This window comes from Neurospora tetraspora, assembly GCF_033439725.1.
Source record: "Neurospora tetraspora strain CBS 560.94 chromosome Unknown B0H65scaffold_6, whole genome shotgun sequence".
NCBI classification, from domain to species: domain Eukaryota; kingdom Fungi; phylum Ascomycota; class Sordariomycetes; order Sordariales; family Sordariaceae; genus Neurospora; species Neurospora tetraspora.
In genome coordinates, this window is record NW_026944388.1 from 2908448 (window position 1) to 2936047 (window position 27600).

The 27600-nt window shown below is 53.1% G+C and overlaps 6 protein-coding genes across 6 annotated transcripts; 3 read left to right on the forward strand and 3 right to left on the reverse strand.

Annotated features, from left to right (window-relative positions):
• Window positions 1–7754: 7754 nt before the first annotated feature.
• Window positions 7755–9502, reverse strand: B0H65DRAFT_270138 (Gtr1/RagA G protein conserved region-domain-containing protein). Its single transcript, XM_062822744.1, has 2 exons — window positions 8934–9502; window positions 7755–8880 (listed from the first exon to the last, which is right to left on the reverse strand). Exons 1-2 carry the CDS (start codon window positions 9317–9319, stop codon window positions 7932–7934), a joined length of 1335 nt encoding a protein of 444 aa, XP_062679716.1. The 5' UTR covers window positions 9320–9502; the 3' UTR covers window positions 7755–7931.
• A 2489-nt stretch (window positions 9503–11991) lies between these two features.
• B0H65DRAFT_551198 (LMBR1-like membrane protein-domain-containing protein) lies at window positions 11992–14228 on the reverse strand (the record flags this gene model as incomplete). The annotated part of the gene is made up of 2 exons (XM_062829794.1): window positions 11992–13858; window positions 13921–14228. The coding sequence occupies 2 exons, from the start codon at window positions 14226–14228 to the stop codon at window positions 11992–11994; spliced, it is 2175 nt and encodes a 724-aa protein (XP_062679717.1).
• A 935-nt stretch (window positions 14229–15163) lies between these two features.
• On the forward strand, window positions 15164–16713 carry B0H65DRAFT_430228 (aldehyde dehydrogenase domain-containing protein; the record flags this gene model as incomplete). The annotated part of the gene is made up of 2 exons (XM_062824867.1): window positions 15164–15282; window positions 15345–16713. The coding sequence occupies 2 exons, from the start codon at window positions 15164–15166 to the stop codon at window positions 16711–16713; spliced, it is 1488 nt and encodes a 495-aa protein (XP_062679718.1).
• A 260-nt stretch (window positions 16714–16973) lies between these two features.
• On the forward strand, window positions 16974–19576 carry B0H65DRAFT_473436 (uncharacterized protein). The gene has a single exon (XM_062827206.1). The coding sequence runs from the start codon at window positions 17171–17173 to the stop codon at window positions 19154–19156; it is 1986 nt and encodes a 661-aa protein (XP_062679719.1). The 5' UTR covers window positions 16974–17170; the 3' UTR covers window positions 19157–19576.
• A 1816-nt stretch (window positions 19577–21392) lies between these two features.
• B0H65DRAFT_590870 (uncharacterized protein) lies at window positions 21393–23093 on the forward strand (the record flags this gene model as incomplete). Its single annotated transcript, XM_062831081.1, has 3 exons — window positions 21393–22088; window positions 22201–22680; window positions 22748–23093. Coding segments are annotated over exons 1-3 (1350 nt in total), but the record flags the coding sequence as incomplete, so codon positions are not given.
• Window positions 23094–23135: 42 nt separating this feature from the next.
• B0H65DRAFT_444739 (patatin-like phospholipase domain-containing protein NCU11180) lies at window positions 23136–26354 on the reverse strand (the record flags this gene model as incomplete). The annotated part of the gene is made up of 3 exons (XM_062825698.1): window positions 23136–23183; window positions 24100–25157; window positions 25223–26354. The coding sequence occupies 3 exons, from the start codon at window positions 26352–26354 to the stop codon at window positions 23136–23138; spliced, it is 2238 nt and encodes a 745-aa protein (XP_062679721.1).
• Between the last annotated feature and the right edge of the window lie 1246 nt (window positions 26355–27600).

Below are 27600 nucleotides of genomic sequence, written 5' to 3' on the forward strand. Positions count from 1 at the left end.
CTCCGATTTCCCTCATCTACCTTTGCAGGCTGTGCTCAACCATGCATATGCACAATGCTGGATGACAAAAACCCCGACGCGCCATCAGACGAATCGGCCGGTCACTGGTATGCCACCAGAGCTGAAAGCTGCAGATGTGCAAGATGGGGTCAATGCATGCCAGGAAAAACATCAGGGAGTTGTTGGGTGGTATCCTTACCGTGAAAGATACGCGTAAGTTACATTACACTCCTGAAAGTTAGAAAGGATGGCTCCGCTATTGTAATCCCAGGGCGCTAGTGTCTGGAGGTACGTACACACCTACAACAGCTCTGACCCCGCCGATGAATGGCACTACCACCCGCGAGCCACACCAAAGAGCACCCCGGCTCACAGTTACTCACATCTGTCACTCATCATTCACTCAGCCGTGATCATCGATAGGATAACCATGATGCTGGTGGTGGTTACAAAACATGCTTGTTCCCCTCGAAAACCTGAAACGTCCACTCGATCCAGGTTCTGGGGATCATAGCCTCCCAGAGCACGTGCGGACGCGTCCAAGGCGTTATCCCCAACTGTCAACTGTGAGGTTGAGGCACCAGAGGAGTACTGTACTAGCCAAGGCCAACTCGCTATACGTATCAGAGCTCGCTTTTTGCGGGGAAGGAAGCCAATACAGATGTGGATAATGCTTACTCTGTCTTGAGGTCAAGGCAAATTGGTCTCACTGTTACCGAGATGGCTTGATAAGTCATACTACTACGCCGTACGTTAGTTGTGGCCTAGACCTAGACCAAATGTGCATTTTATGAAGGACCTTTTGTGAGTTATGATATCAAAGGGGATTCCATCTAACTTGTCACCGACCGGCGGTGACAATGGCACAATGCTGTAGCAAGCGGCCTGCTTTTGTGACACTGGCGGATCCTGATGGAGTTTTTCACTCTATCATGTAACATGAAGCCTTTGATTGTGAGCCAGAAAGAGGGGTTGGAAATCTCTGACTAGATCTCAACAAGATTGCTGATAGCAGTACGCCTAGCAAGCCGTCTTATGCAAGCCGCACGCGCGGCTACTGAGAGGAGAGGGGAAAGGGATCCGTATATCTGGTGGACACTCGTATCCTTCCTTCTGTAAATGGTGAGCTGCATATGACTCGTAGTAATGTCTTGTCTGCCGTGCGCACATGAGGTAGCAAGGACCACATTGAACACACCATCTTCAAAGGTTGATCCGCATCGTGAGATTATGCAAAGCTCCCACTCGTGGAAGTGTCGAGTCGCCTTGACACCGTCAACCAGTGGGAGCGTTCTCTACCGTAGCTGAAACGCGGGGCGAGATGAATCCAGAGTGAACATGATAACTTGATCATGAAGAACAGGCGTCGAGATATCATGAAGAGGAAATGGCATGATTAACTTGTTGCCCGGTCGAATCGTCTGACGGGCGCCATCGCTTGTGAAACGCAACAAGCGCGCTGCCAGTGGGCCGGGACGCTCCTTTTCCTTGGGACAAAACCACCTTCTCGAGGCTTTCTAGACCCAGTCTACCAGTGATATCTTCGCCCACACCTTCTGACCAGATCCAAGATCATCTACCGAAAGGGACTTCTTGCATACGCCTGGGGCCGGCTAGTGGTCCAAACTGAGCAAGTCATGGGGAGGGGTAAGAAACCATAAAGTAGCTCAAACTGGAGTCATTGAGGGCTTGTCTGCCGGCTTGACCACTCATTTCTCCCCTCTTCCTCTCCCCATCAATACGCCCGAAGGAGTTTCGGAGAAAGAAGGATCCAGGAGACTCCCAGCTTGGTCTAGCACGTGTGGAACAAAGGCAGGTAATGCCCCAACGGCAATAAAGATGCGAAGCAGGTACAAAAGGGTAGAGGGTTGGCGTCAGCCTGTGAGAGAGCGTATGTTGGGATATGACCAGAAGCTGCCATGCTAGTGCGGGAAGGTGAGCAAAGGTTGTTTAAGTCAGACCCCTGCTTTTGAGCCTCATTGGCTGGAGCTCTGAGCGCCCTCGGCCTCCATCAAGAGAAAAAAAGGCCGACATTAGAGCATTTGATTGGTCTGAAAAGGAGGAGAGGAACGAATGGGTGGCCCCAGGAGGGGAGATATTCCCTTGTGAATCATCTGAGAGGAGAGAAATTTGTTGAAGATGAGGAAATATAGAGCCATGGACATGCGGCAGCAAGCCACAATAGGAGCACCCACTTGGGGTTGAAATGGAAACAGTCCATGTTTTGATGACGAGAACACTCCAAGTTTCTAGAGCAGTAGAAGGAATATGTAGAAACCCGTGGCCATTGGAGAGTCACGGCATATGATCATCTCCGAGCTGTAGAACCAAGGCTTTGGTGCCTCTTTTGGGGAACCCGAGATGACGATAGAAGCATGTCTCATATGGCACCACCGGAGCCATGAACCAATCTTTTTCACCACGTCCACTGGTGCCTTGAAACCTCCATATTGCGTAGCAACCTCAAGTCCGGCCTCGCGATAGGGAGTCTGGGAGTAGATACATGGCATGGGGACACAGCGAACCGCTTGGTTCCTGGCTCCGTGCCCGGGGTTTCGTACCCCCGATCTCGCTGGGTGTCTTCGTCTGGGGGTGTAGCAAGCGGCTGGAAGCAACGGAACAAGGAAATCGAGCTCGCGGGATTGGGTAACATGTAAACAGCTCCGCATTGCTCGGTACCATGAGGGAGACCCAAACGGCTGTCCTCTCGTGGAACGCCGTTGAGGGTGTAGGCTCAAGACAGTCCAAGATGCGCCCTCGCAGCGGTAAAAGAGTCGCAAGTAGACACAGCTCGGCAGGTATCGGTCTAGGGGACTCGGACGCTGCGGTGCCATTGAATTGAAGTTGTCTTGGTTGCTCACATTGCCCACCTTGGAGGCGACCACCTTCAGGTCGGTTTCTCCCACCCTGAATCAAATCCACTGGACGGGAACGGGGATGGCGAAAGAGAAGGAGGCTGTGCCAGGAGCGGAACCAGATGGCCAACAGAAGAAGGACTCAAGAACAGAAACGAAATTGACAATGTGCATTGTGCATATTGGGGATGAAGAATGAAAACTGACAACTAAAAAGTGAAGAAGTTGTTGGTGGGTGTCACAGTCAACCAAACTTCCATGTCAAGATTAAGTTGTCGAAGTTTGTTGCTGACAAGAAAGTTTGATTGAAGCTGAGTGCGAGGGTGGCAGGTGGGCAGCCACATTGGCTTGGCATGTAACAGAGATCAAAATTACGGTATTGACTGTGAAATTGTCAGCCAGTGCCAGGCGGTAGGTGAGGCGAGGACCCGCCACTTGCCGAGTTTGCAACTGCTTGCGGATTTGCACCAGTGGGCGGCCAGCTTTCCTTCTGGCGCGCTAGTAACCTACCTTATCCATCAGACCATCACCCTTGCTCTTTTCAACTTTTTGTAAGTTCGTCCCTTCCGAGTTGAGCATTGCTTGCGGTTTTCGCATGGAGATGAAACACCGTGATGGGAACGGAACCCGATCATACTGAGAAGGGACGACGCACATGGATGGCTATCACGGTGGAAGCGGCAGCGGCAGCAATTTGCCGGGACGAAAGCATGGGGAAAAAAAAACCTGAACCGCGCCGTCCAGGTCTGGTGACGACTCGGAGCGCCAGAACCTGGAAAACAGTCATTTGACCTTCGGCGCAAACTGCCCATCGCGGGATAATCCAAGATAAACGAGAGAAATTACTCGACAACCAACCTGACCTGACCTCGTCGTCGTCCTGGCCTTGGACCTGCAGCAACAGCGATCACCTGGAGAAGCCAATTGCATGTTTCCCGTTGTGCAAATACTCCTTGTGCCGCGACCTGCGACTTGTCCTTGTCGATATCCTCTTCTTCCATTCGAGGACCAAGACGCCTCGTCCGTTGACACAATTCCACTGATTACACACCCTCACTCCCCTCAAGCCCGAGGGCCCCTAGCTGCTACAGCTTGGCTCGGCCGAATGAAGCCGGGGAAATGACGGGGTAAAGACGGGGGTTGTTCTTGATTCTCATCTCCATCTGTATGCTGGGCTAACTGGGAGGACGATTGTAGGGCCGATCCGTTGTCGCGGGACTAGCGATACCGCCGATATGTGTCCATTCACACATCGAGCGCGACGGGCGTGAACGCGAATCTGAAGCACGGCAGCATCATACCTCCAGTGAGAGACCAAGCCGAGCAGCCGTTGACTCATGCCCAGCACCGCTATCGATATTAACACGGCGCAACAACGAGGCTATTGGGCCGCCGGAATTATTGCTTCCATATGATTGATGGACAACTAGGACCCATTGTAGTTGGCTGCAGGTGGACTGAGCATCGGGCTACGATAATATCGGTGGCAAGCCTCTTGTTGAGCTCCATCTCTCTCAGTGTAATGGCGGACTCTAGCGGCTCAGGCCTGCTATCTGCTGTATCAACCGCAACACCAGTTGGAGTCCTCACTTTGGTCTACCATAAATGGCCAACGGCTCGAAACTCGAGGCCAGTGGAGGGAAGGAGAGGTGGATGAGCTGTACGTGTACTGTGGTACACTACACGCACGGCACTTCCAGCATCTACACTTTTCGGAGAGGCTTCCTGTCTGCCAATGGACGCCGGTCCAGGAATAACACCAGCTCCACGTTGATCGACGAGAGAGCGGCGATATCGGCAACGTGTGGAAGTGTGGCGCAGGCCTGGCGAGCTGCGTTTAATTGGGATAGGGGACTGCAAGACGCGTCGTGCGCGTTTCAACAAAGATTCACTCAGCTTTTGCGGAACACTCTTTGGTGGTCGTCAACCAAGCGAGCCAGAGGTCGCAAAAGTGTCGTCGGAATGCCAAGCCATGACGTCACAGGCAGCCCCTCTATGAAGACCCTTGAGCATTGCCCTAGCCACATCCATGCGAAGCTGAAGATGGCCTCATCGAGGGTCGGAGTCCTCACGAACAACTCAGTGTCCAGCGCATTCCGGTGACTCAACAGCCAGGGCGGTGGATTTGGGCATCGGAGACTCTCTAGCTCTCCACGAACTCTTTCAAACTTTCCAGGGTTGTCCATGAAGCAAAAGTTCTTTGGGGAGCGGTGTGGCTGCAAGTGCCGTTCCATTCTGGCTGCCTGCGCCTCAATGTCTTCGGAGCTCGGCAGCACCACCGGTCACGCTGTCAATCATGACGGAGGGCGATCCGACTTTTCTCCACGTTGAAAAAGCCCCTGCAAGGGAGATCGCACAGAAAAACGCGTGTTGGAGTAAAAAATTCCCATTGCCGAAGTCTAGCATTAGCTTTTGGAATCCGAAAGAGGAAAAGCGAGGGTGACGTCGCTTCGGGGTGGTGGCCAACTTACCGGCCGGCCGGTAGGTGGGGCGGCCGCGGCGGGGCGGGAGGCGCCCTTGACGTGGCAGCCGCCGATGCCATCTCTTTCCGCCACAACCACGGCGACACTTCTCGAAAGCGTCGCCTCCGATGTCAGTGTCTACGTAAGCATTTCGGTGTTTGCGCCTCATTCTCTGGACTTGTTACGATTTCAGAGATTTCAGGGTCTAGGGTCGAAGCACGTCGACTCCTGAGGTGTGCACTAACTGGACGTACCGTCATTTACACGCAGCTCTGTTAGTGCACACCGGAACACTCAACGCGCACTCCCTAACAACGCCACATACGCACGAGAGCGATCCGTCCGAACGGATCACTGTTTCCCTAGCTCCATTAGCTCGAATGTTTGGCTACACTAACCCCATTGTGATCGTTTGGGTTCGGTGACCCGGGGCGCTCGAGACAGTACACTACAGAAACGGGGCAGTGACGGGCTCGGCCGCGGAGTCGGGCTTCCTGCTCGTTGCTCCCTTGCTTTACTCACCTCGGTCAAGCTGCTGCTCTCGGGGGGCTAAGAACAACCCAAGACGACGCCCAAAGAGCGGGGGTAGCAATTTCGAGATCGGCGACGTCGGGAAACTCATCGTCACTGAACAGCTGAACTCCAACATTCCATCCCACTTGCTTCCTATTCGCAAAGTTGACAAGTTGGCAAGGCATTGCTGTATGCCTATCCTGCTGTCATGCTGTCATGCTGTCTTCTACCGACTAATGCTATTGACTATTCACAGATGCCAGGGATGCCGGGGAAGGATGTCAGATCATCAGATGATCTTGAAAGTCTATGCAAACCTGCTAGACACACAGACAGACAGACAGGACAACGTGATCAAATGTGGTTAGGTTGTTCGTCGTTCAGAACATTGCTTTGAGTTCTACCTACCAGTTCTTACTGGCAAGGCCGCAAAACCGCAAATGCGCAAAGGGCAATGACTGGGTGCTGCCTACCTCGGTAGTGCTCACTCTCTGCTGCTCATGCTGACAGATGTTGGCGTTGGCGTTGGCGTATGCTTAGGAGTAAGTAAGAGTAGACGTCGGTGTCGGTGTCATCGGCGAGTAATGTATCGGCGAGTAGTGTATCGGCGAGTAGTGTATCGGTAGTGTAAGCTATTTGTGAGTGATAGAGATGGGTGGACTGGTGATTACATAGTTCAGTCTATTATGTGATTATCATAGATACATACCTACGCTCGGTGAGACGCCCTCGACGAGAGACAACGGCGAGGGTAAGAGTAAAGTTAAATCTAGTTGAACCATTTCTATGGAATATTTACCAGTTGGGGGTTTAACTGTTTGTTGACTAGGTAGACCTGCATCGGCCATCGAGTATGTCTACTCTGGATAAAACTGTAAAAGTAAGTAGGTAGTCCCAGAAGACCAAAGCAGTCTAGGTAGTTATCCAGAAGAAGACACTTTCCATTTTTTGAAGCCAACAGGTACAGCAAGACGGGAACGAGAATTCATCATCATACCTGACTGTAAACCAGATACCTACTTGTTGAATTTTCTCTGGGCCCAGACCAAAACTACGTGCTATCTACATTTGTGTAGGCTCGCAATGTACACAGTAAACAGAAACGGGAGATTGTAAGAGGTTTTCAAACAGTCATCATGTTCCTTCGTTTCAGTTAAGCAAAGGGTACGACGTGGTGATATTTTATCAAGAAGATAACATGCAGGCCGGGCGGAAAGCATGGCGCGAAGGGGACCAAGATGATGGAGGTATGCTTTTACTTTTCTTCGCTGTATTCACTCCTTTCTCCCCTTTCAACTCTCCTGTCTCTACCTAGTCCTCGTGGTTAAATCACCATGCCCCAACCAACTAAGATTCCCCATCTTTCCACTGAGCCACTTCATCTAAGCATGGCCAAGATGGAACGTGATCAAGAACGCGGTGGATAATCAGACCAGCAGACGCAGGTTGCAACTTCCGTTTTCATGATGGGAACGACCCCCTGGTTCCTGCTTCATTTTTGGGTGCTGCTGCACTCGGTGAGATTGGATGATAAGGTAGTTCCGATGGAAGTGGAAGGTTCGATCACAAGAGAACCCACCCAAACGCTCCTGCGATCTTGATCGCCGGATCCCCTCCTCGTAAGGGAAGGCACGCCAGATGGGAATTCGATAGCTGGTTTGGAAAACAGAAGCAGGATAGCTTGAATAAACACTGGTTTTAGGTCCAAAAGGACACCAAGCCAATAGCGCATCATCGTGTTCAACATGTAACTGAGACCGTCAAAAATTACAACAGGTAACAGAGAGTTTCGTAATCATTCTACATCCAGATCTTCGCAGGTTCAACAGGATATAGAGCGCATGTCTTTCTGCTATCATAAGTGTCAAGATGATCATACACTTAGCTGTTGGATTGCTGCCACAGCATCATTGACGACAGTAGTAGGAGCTGACTATAACAGAACAAAATTGCTTTTTGTATCCTTTACATAAAGTACAAAAGCCAGGATATAATTCTTTTTATCAGGTTTACCTCCCACCCCAATCCCCTTTCTTTCTTTCCCTTTACTCATATCAACAAGATGCCGATGGTGATGATCTCAAACCCCAGAATGACCTCCCTAATGACCATGGACCCCCGCTCCGTTACCATTCATCACCCCATTTCCACCTACAGCCGTAACACCCCCAGGCACGGCTGTCGGCGTCATCTTGGACTTTGTAATCTCAAAGAACTCGGTCAGCCCCTTGACAACAACATCCACATTCATGTTAATCTGCGGCATCTTCTCATAACTGCCCTCCTTCATGATAGCCACCAAGGCCAGGAACCTATCCACCTCGCGGAGCATGATAGGGCGTTGCGCGTCCGCCAGCACCATGCCGCTCTCGGCCCACTCGCACGCGACCTGGTCCTCGAGCTTCTGCTCCCAGGGGGGGCCCTCGAGGCGCTTGCGCCACTCGGGGGTCCGCTGCCAGCTGCCGTACACCTCGGTGAAGTCGATGATGACGTCGACGTAGTCGGAGCAGATCTCGTACGACGCCATGTCCTCGGGCGTGCTGTCGGTGGCGATGTAGATCTTGGTGTTGACGTCGAACAGGTAGGCCTTTTCGAACCGGCAGGTCCGGCACAGGTTGGTGAGCATGGCCTCGAGCTGGCCAAGGCGGGGGATCAGCTTCTGGATAACTTTACTAAAGGCTTCGAAGATGCTGTGGTTGTAGATGCTGGTCAGGTGGAAGTTCACCGGCGCGTTCTCAACCCCTTGGTCCGACAGCTCGTCCTGGATGCGGATGGTGATGTCGCGCTGGATGTCTAGCTTATAGTCATCGGAAAGGCCGTCGACTTTGTGGATGAAAACTTCGATGTTGATGTGCTGGTAGCTGCGCTGTAGATGTAGGATAGTCGCATTGAGGCGTGCGACGGCCTCAAGATAATCATCCTGGGCGTCGATGACCCAGATGAGTGCGCCAATCTCGCCGAAGATGGCGTCCATATCAAAGGGAAAGGCGGGGTTGTCGAAGACATCGATTTGTCCAGGGAAGTCCCAGACTTGAAACTCCATAAACGAGCTTTAATCCATACGTCAGAAGAAGATACCGAGAGCCAAGAGAAGAAGTCTTACTTTAAACTGTCTTTTTGGATCCTAGCCGTTGACTCTAAGAATAATGTCTCGTTTGGCGGCAGCTTGTGAAAAACGACGCTTGATATGGATGACTTCCCACTCCTGTCCATGTGTAAGCGCAAGTCACGATCCAGATTTGCACGACTTCCATACCTTCGTTGTCCCATTAGGAGAAGACGAGGCTTGCCCTTGGCATGAGGGACTGCTATCGGTTCGGGTACCTTAACACCATCTTTGAGATTCTGCTGGACTCTTTGTCGATTCTGCTCATAAACACGATGAAGATTTAGCATTGCCCTACTGGTACGCCTCGAAACACATGGTGGTCGTGGATCAGTGCTGGGATCGAGAAGGGCGTCACTGCCCCGTCTGAAAGCAGATGCCATGATGAGGGAAGCCCGTCGAGGGTGAAATGAAGGAGCTGTGGAGGCTTGTAGACAAGATATGACGACCCCGAAACGGATATTCCTCGACGAGAAAGGGAGGTCGTACAAAGTCCGTTGCGTCTCGGCAACCGGAGCGACACTATCGACAGCGGTGGTATGGACAAGAGGCCGGCAGTATCTCAACAGCTGAGTATCGATGAGCCACTAGCTTGTATGTCCCCTTGTTTGTTTGATCATCCAGGGGTAGCCTCTCGCGGATTGGGTACCGAGAAGCAGAATGCGGTCCAAACATCGATAAGTAGCCGCTCGAGTGACGACAGAAACAGGGACGGGAAGCCGTTATTTGACGCGTCTGTAGCCATTCCCATCAAATGCCGGTGCCAAGCCCAAAATGACAAGGGGACGCTCGGCCGCCAGTCTTGTGTTCGAGAGTTCCGAGTATAACCCAGTTTTGGGCGAACCTTATTGCCTCGTACTTTCGGAGCAAAGACCGCCTGAAATACTTATCAGGCGTTGCTGACGGAAAGATACGGGCAGAAGGAAGAGGTGGCTCATTTTCCAAGGTGGTACAGCGACGGAATTGGCTCGGCACATACAATGACCGACAGCCATGGCGACGAGGTGACTGGCCGCACAACGACCAAGAGAAACAAGTCCTTCCGCAAAATATTGGAGTAACATGTCCAAGGGATGCAAGATGGGACTGGGCGCATCGAGTTTGTCGGAGATTGCTGAGCCGGTTGGTCATGTGGCGAGTAGACTTGGGTTTGGCGTGACAAACTTTCCCAACGTCCAGCCAGCACCTCATCCCATCTCTAACCGACGCGGCTACCCTCCCTCAAAATCCGGTATCCAAGGGGAACACCTGAACCAGGCGGGCGGTTTCGTTTCCCTTGATCCTTCCCCCGGATTTTACTCTTTGCGGGATAACGGCGGAATAAGATTGATGACCCGAGCGGATCAGGGACAGTGTCGTAGAATGACACCACCACGGTGTCTGTGGAACATTGAACGCCGAACACACCCATCTGCGGATACAAGTCGGTCGGTTCCGTGATCCCCATTGGCAGGTAGACTCCCCCAGTGTCCCAGACAGGCAGAAAGACGAATAGACAAAGTTTCATAGTAGCGACCAGGGTAAGGGGAAGCGGATGAAAAGGCTTGACTGGGCAATGGTAGGAAACTTCAAAAAGCAAAAGAAATGGGATTGTGTCTTGGTTTGCTTACCTCCATGTTGAAATGAGAGCAGCTGTAGTGCTGCCGCTACCTTTGCTGGTTGGATGGGCCTGGATTGTGGTAGTAACAGAGAATTTCAACCATCCCACGGGCACTGGCCCCTTGACTTTTCGTCCCGTTCCGTCCCAAGTCCAAGTCGGGTCCAGGTCCAAGTCCGTAGCCGCTCGGATTACCAGATGAGGTGGTGGTGAAGAGTCGCCTTGTAAGTGCTGGGCAAGGGAACACCAGGCAGTCGGTCTGGCAAGTAAGAGTGAGTAAGGGGCGGCTGTGTGGAAGTAAACGAGATGAGGACGCCTCGCCGGTGTGAGATGTATGTGTGTGCACGCGTGTACTCGGTGAGAGACGTTGTGAGTCGGGGTCGGGGGCCCGGTCTGATAGATGGTCTGACTTACCTCCAACAGTCAGCGGGACGGTCAACGGTCTGTCAACCCTCGCCTTCCCTGGTCAAAAACGGATGAGGTTTGAAGAGGTGATGATGTGAATGGGAGATGGTGAAGAATAGTAGTAGTCGGAAGATGTGACAAGTCAAGAGAAAAATGAAGAGTCGTCAAGTCGTTGGGAAACAGCTGCCGATCGGGGTGAGGTTGAAGTATGTCGTCGACGTCGGCGAGGCAAGATCTGGCTGGAATCTCGCAATCTCGATTTTCACGAATTGTAACAGGTCAGGTAGGACGACGGAGGTGCATTGGTGGTTGCATTTGGTAACAATTACGGCAGTGAAGAATGCTGGTCGCTGAATGCAGCAATCACGGGTGCCGCCCACAGCGAGCAGTGAGGCGGGCACGGCGGCAGTGTGGATACGCCTACGGGGTACCGCTTCCCCGCGCTCCACTATACCGCCGGCAGATATGGGGTACAGGGCAGATAAGAAGAATGTCCGATATTCGATGATAGGTACCGATAGCCCGCTGAGTCCCATCATCTACAGAGAAAAGTATGACCTTGGATATGTATGAAGCATGAGTTTTATAGTAAGGGTAGCTCTAACTACTGTAAACACGCCATTACGACACCCAATGCTCTGCAGTTCGCGGTCGAGATAACTCCGAGAACCCTATTCTTGGCACCGCCAGAGTGGGCAGGTGGGGCACTATCACCCGGGCGCTGCTTTACCCCCACTATGTACTTTATTTGATAGCCTCACACCTTGATGGCCTGTTGAGTCTACATCAAGGACCCTAACCCTACACATGCAATCACCAGGAGTAGGCACTTCAGGCCCTACAGTTTTGAACATCCTCATGTCTCTATAAACAGAAAAAAACGCCATCTCCTGGGGTGTATCATAACCTATCCGTGCCACACCATACATGCTTGCTTGGTATATAAACTGAACAGAAAAGCGAAGCCAGATCCAACAAACTCGTAGCCCAAAGCAATGCTAAAAAGAAGATGAAGAAACAAAAAGAACACGTCCACTCGGGTAAGGGGGGGGCTTAGAGTCTTATCCTCCCTCCACCACCACTGCTGCTACCCCCTCCTCCTCCAGCACCACCTCCAAACCACCTCCTGATATCCCCCCCAGAGCCAGAGCCGGCACCAGCACCACCAGCATTGGTGTCTCCTCCCATCCATTTGGGCTTCGGAAGATCCGTCAACCATTTTGGTTTATCTATGGTATCAATCGTGTTCTTGAGCCTATGGCCCAGCGCCTCAAAGAAGTTCTCGTCGTCATCTTCACTCGCCAACGTCACTTGCCTCGACGCCGTCCCGACCCTCCTGGCCGAAGTGTTCGCCAACGGCCGCAAGTTAGGCGACGTTGCGAGAGGGGTTGTAGGGTTCCCCGGTAATGGGTACGGGGTTGAGTTGGCCCGAATGGTCAAGATGGGAGCAGCCCGCGGCTGTGAGGAAGAAGATGAGTTCGTGTAGTGTGACCGGCGGCCGCCGCGGATGGCAGCCGACGAGCCGTTGAGTTCGCGCTCGATGAGATCACGGCCCTCGCGCCAGGTGCCGGTACCAAAGTTGGCCCCAAACTCATCGCCGGATTCCGAAGTGTCGAGAACATCAACGCCGAAGCCGAGGGCTCGTTGAATCTTGCCGTAGAGCCCAAAGAAGGTGAAACACACAGGGACAAGGATGAGAGCGGGAAATAAGTAGTCGAACCACTTGCCGAGGGGCGTAAGGTTGATAAGCTGGCCGAGAAAATCGTAGAATACCGTATCTTTGTAGACGACGCCGAGGAAGGTCATGAAATTGTACGTGAGTGGCACGCTGAGGCGGGCAACTTGGCTGGCGTACCAAAAGGCAGACTCGGGCGCCGTGTGACGACGAACCAGTGCCCGACCGCGCCAGACCTTGACTTGGGTAATGGACATCAAGGCGGCAGCGCACATGTATACCATCCAAAGGGCAGCAATCACTTGGCCGGCAAACCCGATCTGGCCCTTGTGACCGACATTGTGATGAACAACCGAGTAGCGGATGACCGAGAGAACGGGGAAAATGCCCTTGACAACTTCGGACCACACAATACAGACTGACGCAAGAGCTAGCAGACCGCCAAACGCCAGGTTGAAATATGGAAGGACGTAGTAGTGGTAGAGGAAGCGAGTATAGGGGGTCAAGGGGCTGTGCCTGTCCCAGAAACCGGAGCCTGGGGAAGGCGCACCAAAGTCCAGTCTCTTGGAAGCAACCGAATCGATGATGGCTTGTGTTCTGACGGCGTCATGTAAAAGTCTGTTCCAATCGTTCAAGTAGCGAGAGCGGGCATGCTTGGCCCTAATCAACTGTCTCGTGAGATCGGCCATGTACTTCTCAGTGATTACCGTGGGAAGCTTGGTCCTGATATATTCCCCGGAGCCGCGGACCGCGCCAGACGTGCTTGCGAGTTGTGATTCTGGAATGTTAGTCAGGTCGACCAACTCCTCGATCCAGTCCTGGAAGTTCTTTGCAGTTCCGGTTTTGCTGCGCTTGCTCAGCTCCGCTACCTGCATCTCCAGATCATCCAGATTCATCTGTGCATCCTCCATCTGATCATACACCTTGGGAGCCTGCGTCTGGATCCTACGCAGCCGTCCACTGATGTCGGCGTTCCGAAAGAGTCGACGGGGGATAGCGACCAGGCCATGCCCCATAAGATAGATGGCCAGCATGAGACCCCAACAATATGCGAGAGCCATGACGGTGCTCTTGAGCGATTCGGAAAAGCCACCGTATGACCAGAGAACGTATAACAAGCCCAGGATTCCGGAGCCAAAGACGATGGCATAGTACTGGGCGTTTGCGCGAAGCGAGTCTCGGAATTTGGCCTGGGGATCGCGATAGCCGGAATCTGAGTATTCGCCGAGGATGGGTATGATGAACCTGTTGATGCGTTTGCGTTAGCTTTCCAGTCATGCTGCATGTTTCTTCAGTCGAGCACACACCATGTCAAACAGAAGGTGAGCCAGTAGGCAATTCTCCAGCAGACGCGCAATGGGCCGCGCTCCAACCAGATTCCCCGAGCATCGATATCATCGACCATGGCGCTCGAGGCCAGGTCGATGGGTACCAACAGTACCATGCTTGCCGGAAGACATAATGCGAAGAAGATGGGGACTAGAAGGTAGGCGGGTGTTGTTCGTAGCGGAAGATAGTGTCGGAGGATGAGGAGGACGATGACCGAGATGACGAAAAGCGCGACCGAGGCAAACACCTCTGAGGCCACGGGCGATTGCGTCGTAGCAAATTCCATCGTGAAAGATGGTTTAATCATTGGTGCGCATAGTCTTTTCTCGCTTGGGATCGTCGACGGTGGGTTGATGTCTTGCTGTGAGAAGGCTCCATGACTTTTCCCTTGCTTGGGTAGAATTCCGAGGGCGGGGTCCCAACAGTGGAAGGCACCAAAAAACGTCGTGTCATGTCACAGGGCAATGACCCGCTTACGGCGGCTGCAGGGCATTGCATCCCCCCATCGTTTCTGGGGGAACGACAGGGGGGTTGCAACTGAATGTTGGGACCAACTGCAGGTCATTGCTTCCACGGCAATCTTGACTCTTCTTGTTGATTGGAAATAGCTTCTTTACATGGTAGTGTTGCTGTTACATAAGGTAATCCCCCAGTTTCAACAGGGACGCTGCTGATGAAGGAGCATCAAGTCACCAAGACGGAAAGCCAAGTGGGAGATACACACATATTCGATAAACACAGTACTCGTTCAGGGCCTGTTTACTGTCTTGGCTCAAAGAGGGAAAGAAGTCCACGGCACAGAATGCCACTTGATCGCTGTTTGGCCCACTTGATCCGCGCTCCGCAGTCACGAACGATAAGATGTGTTGCCCGGATCGGGTGGTCCAGATCCTCCAGAAATCCGACTCGGCGACAATGTCGGGTCACTTGCTTCAACCGGGAAGGAAGTGCAGTGACGACAGTGTAACACTGCACGTCCCCTCCCCAGCCTTATCACTCGTCGACGAGAAGCTGAGGTGAGGGGTTGAAGTTGAACGACAGCAAGAGGAAGAAATTCAAGTTACCTATAAGATGAACCTCTTCCTCCGTCCCAGTTGCCCGGGCTCTGTTCCCTTGTGGAGGCACTTGTATAAGACCAAAGGAAGACAAGTCTATCACGCCCAGCTCTCTTGCCGAACTTTCTCATCATCTTCACCTTTCTTCACTAATACAAAGCCCAACATGGAAGTCGAGCTTACGGCCCCCAACGGCAAGAAGTGGACGCAGCCACTAGGCTTGTTCATCAACAACGAGTTTGTCAAGAGTACCAATGAGCAGAAGTTGGCTTCCATCAACCCAACGTATGTTACAAGTCTCATATCACCCATCTACTTAAGTCACCCTTAATAACGGACGTCCTCAGTACCGAAGAGGAGATCTGCTCGGTATACGCCGCAACCGCCGAGGATGTCGACGCCGCAGTATCAGCAGCCCGCAAGGCCTTCAAGCACGAATCATGGAAGTCTCTATCCGGCACTGAGCGCGGCGCCCTGATGCGCAAGCTGGCCGACCTAGTAGAGCAGAATGCCGAAACCCTAGCCACCATTGAGTGCCTGGACAACGGCAAGCCGTATCAGACAGCCCTTACCGAGGACGTGCCCGAAGTGTTCAACGTCCTCAGGTACTATGCCGGCTATGCGGACAAAAACTTTGGCCAAGTGATTGACGTCGGCCCGGCCAAGTTTGCCTACACAGTCAAGGAGCCTCTCGGCGTGTGCGGCCAGATCATCCCCTGGAACTACCCGCTAGATATGGCCGCCTGGAAGCTGGGTCCAGCTCTCTGCTGCGGCAACACCATTGTCCTCAAGCTGGCCGAGCAGACGCCCTTGTCCGTGTTGTACCTGGCTAAGCTCATCAAGGAGGCTGGCTTCCCTCCCGGTGTGATCAATGTCATCAACGGACACGGCAGGGAAGCGGGTTCCGCACTTGTGCAACATCCTCAGGTGGACAAGATTGCCTTTACCGGCAGCACCGCTACGGGCAAGGAGATCATGAAGATGGCTTCCTTGACCATGAAGAACATCACCCTGGAGACGGGCGGCAAGTCACCGCTGATTGTGTTTGAGGATGCCGACCTCGAGCTGGCGGCGACATGGTCTCACATCGGCATCATGAGCAACCAGGGCCAAATCTGCACCGCCACGTCACGCCTTCTCGTGCACGAGAAGATCTACGACGAGTTCGTCGAGAAGTTCAAGGCAAAGATCCAGGAGGTTTCAGTACTCGGCGACCCCTTCGAGGAGAGCACGTTCCAAGGACCTCAGGTCACCAAGGCGCAGTATGAGCGTGTTCTGGGCTATATCAAGGCCGGAAAGGAAGAGGGTGCCACGGTGATGCTGGGTGGTGAGCCGGCTCCGCAGAACGGCAAGGGCTTCTTTGTGGCACCGACCGTCTTCGGCAACGTCAAGCCGACCATGAAGATTTTCAAGGAGGAGATCTTTGGGCCCTGCGTGACCATCACCTCGTTCAAGTCGGAGGAGGAGGCGTTGACGCTGGCCAACGATAGCATGTATGGCTTGGGAGCGGCTCTGTTCACCAAGGACTTGACCAGGGCACACAGAGTGGCGCGGGAGATCGAGGCCGGTATGGTCTGGGTCAACAGCAGCAATGATTCGGACTTTAGGGTTCCATTTGGAGGCGTGAAGCAGTCCGGTATTGGGAGGGAGTTGGGAGAGGCAGGGTTGGCACCTTATTGCAACGTCAAGAGTATCCATGTAAACATGGCGGCATGAAGGTTGTAGTATCTTATAGATATTGAATTTAAGGGTATCATTGATGATGTTGGTCATAGCGTTCCGTACCGCTGGGAAGCTCCTGGCAGCCCCCCGGACTTCTCCCCAATGAGCAATTCGAGGAGATACGCTGCTGTGTGTCTGGATGACGTCGCAGGCGTGTCCGTCGGTGATGCTAAATAGACTGCGAGCTCACGATCTCTAGCGAAAGAACACCCACTGGGATGGCCCCACATAAGCTCTCCAGGCAGGAGGACCACAGTCTGTTTAGCCCCTGTAGCTGATCTAGACCGTATCCTCTTGCTCCTTGATCTGCAATCATACATCATCACTTTTGTCCTCAGCTCCCACTCAACATATATCCTAGTTATAATCCTAATCTCCATTCTCACCCAACCAACGGTTACAAACGCGACTGAAATACTTGAGACGCAAACACCACGCTGATTCAAACACGATGGTCCCGATCCCGTCTGCGGAACTGCGCACCTCGTATTCCCTCTACTCCCTCGACTTCGACCCCGAAGATGCGAACCGACTTATCGTAGCCGGTGGCGGCGGGCCCGGCAACCATGGTGTAGGAAACAAGATCACTGCCATTGACGCATCACGTCCCGACACCCTCGACATCGTATCCGAGATCGAACTCAGTCGCGACGAGGACAGTGTCGCGACTCTCGCCGTCGGGCCCCGAAATACGGACTCGATCCTGCTGTACGCTGGTATCAACTCGAGCGCCGATGACATGGCGAAGGGCAACAACGAACACTTCCGCGTTTTTAGCTTGGACCAGCCATCCAAAGCCAAGGCTTCGTCTGAACAGCCCAAGATCACGGAGCTCTCGCGCTCTTCCCTGTTCGCAACAACCGAGAAGGATACATATCAGAGAGTTCTGCGGCTGTCCGCGCCATTCCCCGGGTCAGCCCAGATTGGCGCTGTCGCAACGGGTTTCTCGAAGGAGCCGGAGATTGCCCTCTTTGATGTCCCTAACACTGGCGCTGCCACTCCCAAGCTTAGGGGTAACCTTGAGCTGGTGAAGGAGGCTGTGGACATTGATATCATTCAGACTGGTGACGATAGCTACCAGCTCGCTTACTGCGACGAGTACGAAATGCGCACCATGAACATTGGAAAGGGCATTTCGGAAGGTCCCAAGCTGGTCTTCACCATGCCAGACGAGGCGGCCATCACCGGAGCCGCTAGGCCCTCGTTCCGATCGGTGCGCTATCTGACTCCGGACTTTCTCCTCGCCGTTGCCAACCTTCCCAAGGGTGGTGGCGTGGTTCTACACGGATTCCGCATGCCCAAGAACGACAAGATTCACAGCAAGCTCAAAGAGAAGGAGGAGGAAGAGGCCAAGAAGGGCAATGGGGACGCCAACGGAACCGCGGATAAGACAGCCGTAGCCACAAAGGTTGAGGAGCCCAAAGCGAGACTGTGCATTTCCGCGAAACTGCCCAGCGCTGTTACGCGCGCTACCGGTCTGGCCGTCCGCAATCTCTCTCCTCCTGCCTCGCCAACTGCCAAGCAGGACGACGCGCAGTTTGTCATCGCCGTTACTGGCCAGGACAGCTCGATTACTATCTACACGCTAGACCATCAGTCGGTTGCCGACATCAACCTCATCGTCAACCTCTTCAAGGTCACCACCTTCAAGAACGTTCACAACGGTCCCATTTCTGGCGTGGCCTTTTCCTACGTCATCCCGCCCGCCGACTCCAAGTCGGACGAAAAAGCCGTTGCAAAGAAGGGATCCGTCCGTCCCGAGTACGTCAAGCTAGCCTCGATCGGCTCCGTCGGCAACTCCTGCATCGTGCACTCCCTCCCGCTCAAGAAGTTCGTCGACAAGACCGCCCAAACCCGCCGCGGCGGCCCTCCCCGTGCCGCCCGCTACGTCCTGGCTCTGAAGAGCCAAGCCCCCTCACCCAAGGGTCTCCTCTTCTTCACGGCCCTGATTACCCTCTTCATCGGTCTCTTCGTCCAGAGCTTCCTCGAGATCAAGGGCTACTCCAGCCCCATGATCGGGGCTAGGAGGTTCGCTCCCGTCAGCTGGCAGCAGAATCCCCGTTACCGTGCTGGCCAGGGTGTGGTTGGTAATGCCAACTATGCGAACTCAGAGTCGCTCACTCCCGACGGCGTGCATGGCTTCCTGGCCTCGCTGCTGGCGGACAAGGATCTGAAGGTGCAGGATGGACAGGCCAAGAAGGTGGTGTTGAACGTCGGAGCGAAGGACGGGATCGTCCAGGTTAGTGGACACGACGCTGAGGTAGACAGCACCGCGCCGACACCGAAGGAGTGGGATGAGTTGCATGAGACGCAGAAGAAGGCTTGGAAGGAGAAGCTGAAGGCGGCGGGCCACTGGGGCGAGGGGATGGGGGAGACGATCTTCAAGAATATCCTGTTTGGAGAGTTGGGAGCTGTTGTTGGTGGGCTGGTTCGTTAGGAATAATGGGTTAATGATGGCGAGAAGGGGTAAAAGGTGAGATGGTTTACTGTCCAGTAAAAAGGCCTGGCAAGTTGGTATAGTGTTTTCTTACACAAATTTTGTTTCGGTGGTATATTGACATGGACGCAGGACTAGTAATGAATAAGATGGATGCGAAAAGGGAAATAATATTTTACCTGCCTTGCCACAATTAAAACCTGTCCGGTTATCGCCCCCAGCACACGAACATTTCGCAATATCCCAACCCTCCTTACCCGTCCGTCGTGGGAGTTCCCACAACTTTGCCTTATCCTTATATGCTTCTCGATATTGACCGTTCCATTCCCACTACCCGGGTGGCATATACCCCCATATATTTCTTATAAGCCGACTCAGTCAGGCAAGGACAAAAGCTTCGTAAGATTCAATCTATTTGCGTCAACGCACTGCACGTTTCTCCCTTGCAGTGTGTGTGTCTAGTGTGTCCTGTCCCTCGTGCGTACTGCATGTCTTATCTTTATTTTCTTGCCTTGCCTGGTGGTGTCGGTTCTCGGGTGGCTCGCTTGACCGGCTGCGCTTCAGACTAGAAGGAGGGAAAGAGATGGGGGGGGAGAACACACATTCGTGATAAACCTACCCACCTTTGTCTTTGGAGAGCTCTCAAGAAAAGCTCAGACGGGATGCATCTGGACCGTTTAAGCCGCTGAAAGCCCCATAGACTTTTCAGCTACTACCGGGTTGTTGCACAGCGCAAGGGGGTCCTGGGGGAGTTACTTACGATCTCAACCTGGTTTGATTGATGGCAGAATGCAGTGACCCGTCTGTGTTTTTTTTTTTTTTTCAGCGCTGTACATACATACGCCTGTCATCCATCGAATTGGACCTTGGGTATTACTTACTTCCCCTCAGAAAAAGGGTAGAGACAGAGAGAAACCGGGGCCCCTTTGCCGACCTTTCTCAGATGCATACTTTCACCGTCCACCGTCGGTATTGACTGAACAGCCCCGGTAGTACCGATGAAAAAGCTGAGAGTGTATCACCACACAAACTGTTTCCCCAGCATTACACAACAGCTTACCTGTCTAGTACAGTATCTCACCTCCGCCCATCAATGTACGACTTTAACATCAGAGATCCTGGTATGCCTACCTAGGTTATAGATAGGTATGTAAGAGAAGAGCCGGCCGGAGCGGAGCGGACGGATCTGTTTTGAAAGATGCTGTGCCTCTTGAGGATTGATTGATAACGATCTTTCTGACACTCGAGGAGGCCTGTATACATCTGACTTGAACTAACGCAGCTCCCGGCCTGGGACCAGACATCTGCACAACTTGATACTGACTAAAGGTACTTAACATACGACAGTTGCGGATATTACATAGCCGTCCATCGACCGTTGTCCAGTCGGATGGGGGCGAGGTACAATACCTAACCGTGTGCTTGGCTGCCGGCTTGCCTGCAGTAAATTCTGCTTGCTTTTCCTTTTTCTCGGTTTTCTGCCCTTCGTGATGCGAAGTACAAACATGGAAGGGTTTCATCAGTCACGGTACGGTGTATGAAATCGGTTTTATGTATGGATGGACCTGTGGAGGATGTCAAGAGGGTAAAATGGTCTGGTCACTCACAACCGGCAGAGGGAAGGGTCTTCCCAATCGCTTTTATCTAAGGACCTTCCTCAAAGCCATCCCATCTCGTCTTTTCTGATCTCCCTGTTTTTCTTTCCTCCCTCGCTCTTTCCCCTTTAACCCTCTTTCGTATGTCTTGAGGCTTGACTTGTCTCACGTCCAAGTCTAAGCCCTGTCTTGTACTTACACTCAGTTTTGTCTCTCCCCACGATCGGATCGATCCTTCCCACGTTGATACCACTACTACGACGGGTGGTAACTTCCATTTCAACCACACAACCAACTGAACTGGGACGTATAGGGAAGGAGCAGAACGAGAAGGGAGGTTGCGTCTGCCCCCCCTCCTGTTCGTTTGCGCCTTTGCCTTATTCCTCCTGCACCCTGATTTTCGAGAGTGGCGGTGGTGCCTAACGCCGTGGTTTGGACTCTTTGTCGGCAATATCTGACAACTCCCTTCTTCGCCATCACCATCCTTCTACAGAGTTTCTATCATCTTATCGACCAAGCCACTTTGTCAGTTCTTACTGCGGTCCAATATTTGGCTTGACTCGACGGCTCAGGAGACGGCGTATTCTTTGGACAGACACTTCAGGATTCTGACGAGCTCCGGATTCGACCATTGAGAGGAACGAAGCCATTCACAATTCAGGCCGCTGAGGAGTAAGTGGACTTATCCATCACTTACTTGTACCCAGTTGGAACTCGTGATTCATCATCGATTACAACAACACATTTACATGGTCACTATCCAAAGGAACCTTTAAAGTCTCCCCAAGTCACCACCACCAACCTCCTCAACAATGGCCAACCAACCGACTTCTCCCACGGCTGCCGTCGAACGGCCTCAAACTAGCACCGGTCCCAGCAAAGACAGCCCACCACCACCAGTCCCCTTAAAGGACATCAACAGAAGCAAAAGCAAGATGTCCTTCTCCGAACGCAAGGCCCAACAGGTTTTAGGCTCCACCAATTCAGAATCCGATACCGTCAAAATCCGACCCTCAAAAGCTACCTCTACCGAGGACAACAACAACAACAACGACAACGACAAAAACCAGGACCAGAGCCAGAACCTTGACCGGATCATGCGAGACATCGACCGTCCTCTCCCAGGAGACGTCACCGTCGCACCTGGACCCAAGCGAGAGCAAAAACCATCAAAATTGTCATCCTCATCAAAGCGAGCGTCGGTAGCTGAGCTCAGCAGACAAAAGAGCAACCTCGACTTTTGGGAGGGCGCCTTTTCTGTTAACGAGGTTAGTCCGGCCAAGGAGAGGATACGTGGTGATGCGCTGGTTATGGCGGAGGTTAAGACGAATGTGATTGTGAGTTTCGTCCGGTCCCTTGGTCCCTCCCTCCCTGCTTCCATCCTTCTTTTTCGCTCTCCCTACACATTCAAATGAACTAACCAACCCATCTCCATCACTCACCACCCAGATAAGCGACGAATTCACCTTCATCACTGAATTGACCTACCACCTCTCCTCTCGATATCAACGCCCCGTATCCTCCATCGTCGTCACCCTCCACCACGGCGCCTGCATGTTATTCGGCGGTACTTTCGACCCGGCGTACGTGGTTACCGTCTCGGCGTTACCGAGCCATCTGCAGCCGACCACAAACAAGCGAAATGCGGCACTAATTCAGAAACACTTCGAGGAGGCGATCGGGGTGAGTCCGTCGAGGGGACTGTTGAAGTTTATTCCTGTAGCGGAGGATTGTTTGGCGAGCGGGGGGATGACGGTGAGTGGGGAGATGGAGATGGCTGAGAAGGGGGTTGTTTTTGGAAGTGGTAGGGCTGGTGGTGGTGGATTGCCGTTGTCGAAAACCGTTACGCCAGGAGCAGCAGGGACTGAGGAGGGAGAAAGTATTTTGTCGATGAAGAAGTCGAGGGGGAGGATGAAGCTTAATGTGAAGGTACTTACCTACGTCACCTCCTCGAGGTTAATGAAGAAACAGGACAAAATGCTAAACAACAAGGCAGAAATCCCTAGCCAACTTCAGACAAGCAACAACCGCCGCCCCCGAACCAGACCCAGCAGACCCCAGTCACACCCAAAAGGAAACCCAAACTCAAGCCCAATCCCGTAGCCGTAACCACAGCCATCGCCAACGACATGGACAACTCACACCACCAACCAGCGCAGAGGATTCTCCTCTCCCCGTTCCCGAACGGACGAGCTCACACTCCTCACCGCGACGAGGAGGAAATTTACCGACGACGGACACTCGAGAACACTTCGACTATCCAACTTCTAACAGACCTACTGCCGCAAACAATAACGCCGGGTCGCATAGCAGCGCTCTAGCTCCTCAACACCAACACCAACCGAAGAAACGGAAAAGCTTTGTTTCTACCATTTTCAGTAGGTCTAGCTCAAGAGCTGAGCGGCGCGAGGATGGTCGAAATACAGTGTTGCCTACGATTATGTCGGAGAGGAGTTTTTGAATGAGTGAGGTGTTTGATGGTGGTGGTAGGGGTCACTGGACCTGGACGAGTGAGCTGTTGGTTTTGAAAGAAGAATAGATGAGAGAGTTGGGGACAGTATTATTATTCCACGTGGAGGACGGGGGTTTATGGTTACAGGTATCACTGAGAGAAGAACGGCATGAGGAAGCAGGCACCTGGTACATTAGCATCGTTGACTAGGAGGGTGGTCGTTTCACTTTTTTGTATATGAATATGATACATGCAATGCAGTTGTCCGAAAACGGGGCTTGTTAAGATATGTTTTGATCCTATTGACCTAGGTGTGTATATGCGATGATGATTCAAAACCCGCTCTAATGCATTCCCTGCTGCCTCCAACTCTAAGCCACTTCCAATTCAACTAACCAAAACTTTAGGGTCAACGACACCTACTAAGTCCTCGAACGACCAGAGGTAGCCATCTCCAAACCCCCACCATCATCAGCCATCGCCTCCTCAAAATACCCATCCCTACTCCCCCCCTCACTAACTCTACTCGTCCTCCCACCATCCTCCCCCTCCAACTCCGTCATCGTCAACTCATCCTCCGTCCCCGTACTGCTCCCCCCACTCGTATGTCCCCCTCCCCGGCCTTTAATCAACAAACTCCTCAAATCATCCTCACTCAAGATACTTTCAATGCTTCCCCTCCTATCACCTGCCCCACCCGAGCTGCTCGGCGCAAGAGGATGTCTACCACCCAAACCCAACGCATCAACAGTGCTACTAGAAGCATCATAATTCCCCTCACCATTACCCGTAGCAGCAAACGCGTTCAACGCGTTCCTCGGAGTCCGATCCCTCGTCTCCCTCCTTCCGCGCTCCACCAGCCTCTCGACTTTGAGTCTGTTCGCAATAAATTTAACCTTGGGAAACGCGCTCTGCTGGCCCTCGTGGATCATCCTCGCCAGCCTGGGCGGATCAGGATCGCTGAGGATCTTCAAGAAATCGCTGGGGATGCTCTTGGGCCAAATGGTCACGGTGCCGCCGAACGTCTGCAGCCACAGCTGGCTCCAGTCCTGACCCAGCGGGCGCGGGAGGAGTTCCAACTGGCGTAGCACGCGCAGCCATTTTGTTAGGTCGAGCTTGATGTACTGCTCGGTAGCGGAGCCGAGGTAGCCGCCGCGCCAGCCGCGGCCCTTGCGGTGGGTTACCGGCTCGCCGACGGAGCCCCGGGAGGAGAAGAAGAAGAGGTTGATGTGCGGGTTTACTTGCGAGACGATGGAGAAGTTGACGTTGAAGTGCAGGTTCAAAGCCTTGATGGGGATGTCGGTCCGCAAGGAACCGTCCTTCCACTTGTGCCCGAAGGAGTAGGGTTCGAGGGACCCATCGCGGTTTTTCATCATCAGGACTACGGGGTTGAGGATTCCCGGGACGGCGGCGGAGGCGAGGACAGCCGACCAGACGACGCAGTCGGGCGAGGTGAGGTAGTTGCAGAGGATGGTGGGGGAGTGAGGGTCCGAGGGCACGCAAGAGACATTGAGGATGCGGCCGGTGCGCTCGTAGGCTTCGCGGAAGGTCAGGCTGCCGTGGCACCACCAGGCGCATTGCTTGGCCCAGTCGACCGAGTCGAAGCGCGCGCCCGTCTTCCACCAGCGCCAGAACCAGACGGTGAAGGGCTCGCGGCAGGCGGTGATTTTGTGGGCGAGGGCCGGGTTGAGGAGTTCCTTGAGTTCGTCGTTGGTGCGGGTTGCTACGAGGGCGGCCACGAGGGCACCGCCGCTGGTTCCGGTGATGATGTCGGGGAGATAGTCCACTTCGAGCAGGGCCTTGACGACACCGAAGTGGTAGTAGGCAAAGGTTGCGCCGCCGGAGAGGCAGAGAGCTGTTCGGCCGTAGTTGGCACAGATACCCTTGAACATGACCCTCTTTTGCTCCTTGGTCAACTGCTTAGTGTCAATCAAGAACTTGATGCTTCGTTCCACTGTTTATTCCCGTCAGTCAACACATGGTTCGGCTCGGTGTCTCTTGCGGAGTGCCTCAACTCACCTTCATCGACGTAGTTCTGCACCAAGTTCTTGGTTCCATAGTACGTCTGACTATATAGCCGCGGGTTCTCGATGCCCACAAAGTTATTCTTGACACAGGCCTCAATGAGCGCCTTCAGATCCTCAACCGGCTGCTTTTGCTTCTTATTGCCGTCTTTGCTGCCCGTCTTGGTGTTGCTGGTCTCGTCACCAGATCCAACGCCACTATCGCTGTTCTGGCTCTCGCGCTCCAGCTCCCTCTCCACCGCCTCTGCCTTCTCCCTGCACCTCCTCATCTGATCCCACACCCTCCTCACAGTCTTGCTGTCGTAGTAGGCAAAATCGTTCTCCTCCTTCCACCGCTGGTTCCCAAAGAAGTCATCCATGTTCCGCGCCGCCGTCACCCAGTCTTTGTAGTTACCCGTCGCTCGCATCGCCCGCCGCAGCTGCTCCCGCCTTCCACGCCATGTGACGAACTGCTCGTAGAAGTAGATGTAAAAGCGGGTGGCGAGGTAGGCAATGCCCAGCCCCGTAATCCAGATACTAACAATTAGTAAGAAGGGCCACTTGAGCAGGCTGTACAGGTAGCCCTCGCGAGTTTCATCCTTGGACCGAGTGCCCACCAGAGCGCGCAGAGGGGCTACACCCTTGGGCAGCTTTTTCTTTTTGCGATCCTTGCCGCGCTTGTTGCGCTTCTCGTCTCTGTCGGCCTTAATGACCTTTTCACTCACAGGCGCCCAGTCGTTGTGCGCGCTGAAGAAGGTACCGGTGCTGGTGCGGCGATGGTGGTTATTGCCTCCGTTAGGAGCAGCAGAGGTAGATGTTGGGTTGGGCTGCGGCGTGCCAGGAGCAGCTACATCGGCAACGGAGGCGACGGCTGCGCGCGCTTCAGAATGATCGTAGTCATCCTTGGTGATGTCTAGACTGCTGGCGCTGTGAAGTCCTGGGCTGTTCAGGCGCATAGACGATGAATCGTCTGGTGATTGGACGAAGTCGGGCGCCGCGAGGGCTTGGATGAAAGCCTCGAGGTCATGAGCGGGTAGGAAATTGGTATCGTAGTCGGGAAGCCGCCTAGGGTCGAAGGCTTCTGGCGGAAAGCCATATGCCTTTGCTGGTATTTGGATGTTTGGTGGGTTGTCTGTGTCGTCGGCCATGAGATAGGATGTGCCGTGGTGTCTGCTTTCGGCTATAATGGATATTGTCGCAAGTAACTAAGGTAGGTAGGTGTAGGTAGCTCCGACAAGTTGCGATGGTTGCGATATCAGGACAGGAGGCTTTTCGTTTTGTTTGAGTTGTTGCGTAATCAAAGAAACCAGTCGCAAACGAGATTGCGAATTGTAGGTAAAAAAAAAAGGGTCGGGAATCCAAGCACAAGAAGACACGCTTGGGCAAATGCTCAAGGATCGTCGACGTCGTCACTGAAAGATATCGAGTAATCGCCAGGGAGGCATGTGAAGTGGAATCTTCGGTCCTGGTACTGTATGGCTGATGACTGATGATCGAAGCCTTTTGGCTTTTTGATATTCTGAATGATCCACCCCGATACGGGAATGGCTGGGCAATGAGGTGACACGGAATCAAAGAGGAATCCGACAATAGGGTCTCAAAGGGAATAGGTGTGTGTCTAAGGTGATCGGGATACAACGCTGGTTTCTGGCGCAATGGTTGGTGTTTGATCGTTCTTGTCGTTGGTCTTGGTGCCAACTGCCAAAAGCGTTTGGAGTTGCGCGAGTGTCGCAAGAATGTTGGATGACGTCGGTCGACCCTTGCCCGTGGATAGTGTATTTAGTGGGCGGGCGAAGCCGAGGACGGGTGAGATCAAGGATGGGACCAATTGGAGAAATTGATAGTTTGGATTGGCCTGGTGGAAGAAGAGGAGAAGTGCCAAATCCCCCGCTAAATACCCAAATACCGAAAACGATGGTGGGGGACGAATAGAGTGGATACACGGGGCTCTTGCCGGGCTACGTAGTGTCTCTTCTGCACATGCGTTCCAGCCCAACACTCCGGTATCCTTGTCATTCGAGAACTGGGCTTTGTTGTTGACGTTCACGTTCATCCGGTAATGATTCCACAGATTGCTAGAATGACCTCTCAAACTCGGGCCTAGCTAGGTAAACACTGTGATGCTAAGCGAATATGACAAGGTATACCGGAATTTGACGGAGAGCAAAAGAGAACCTACACCATCATCATCAAGATAACGCTAGTCGTTAAACGTAGTCCCTCCACGTCCCACCGTCTGATAAGCCTCGTACGTATCTGTAGATTGTAAAAATGCGCTCCTCAATTTTGATATCGCGACTCCCTCCAGTCCCTTCCTTGTCATCATCGTATCATATTACAAAATGTTATTACCTTACAACCATCCTGTCCTGCTCCTCATCCCCTTAACAGCCC

Excerpts from the sequence above, each read along its gene's own strand:
- B0H65DRAFT_270138 (XM_062822744.1), bottom strand. The coding sequence starts at position 9,319 with ATGGCATCTGCTTTCAGACGGGGCAGTGACGCCCTTCTCGATCCCAGC. Across the intron at positions 8,881-8,933 it reads ATCCAAAAAGACAGTTTAAA|CTCGTTTATGGAGTTTCAAG; the intron begins GTAAGACTTCTT and ends TATGGATTAAAG.
- B0H65DRAFT_473436 (XM_062827206.1), top strand. The coding sequence starts at position 17,171 with ATGGTCCCGATCCCGTCTGCGGAACTGCGCACCTCGTATTCCCTCTAC.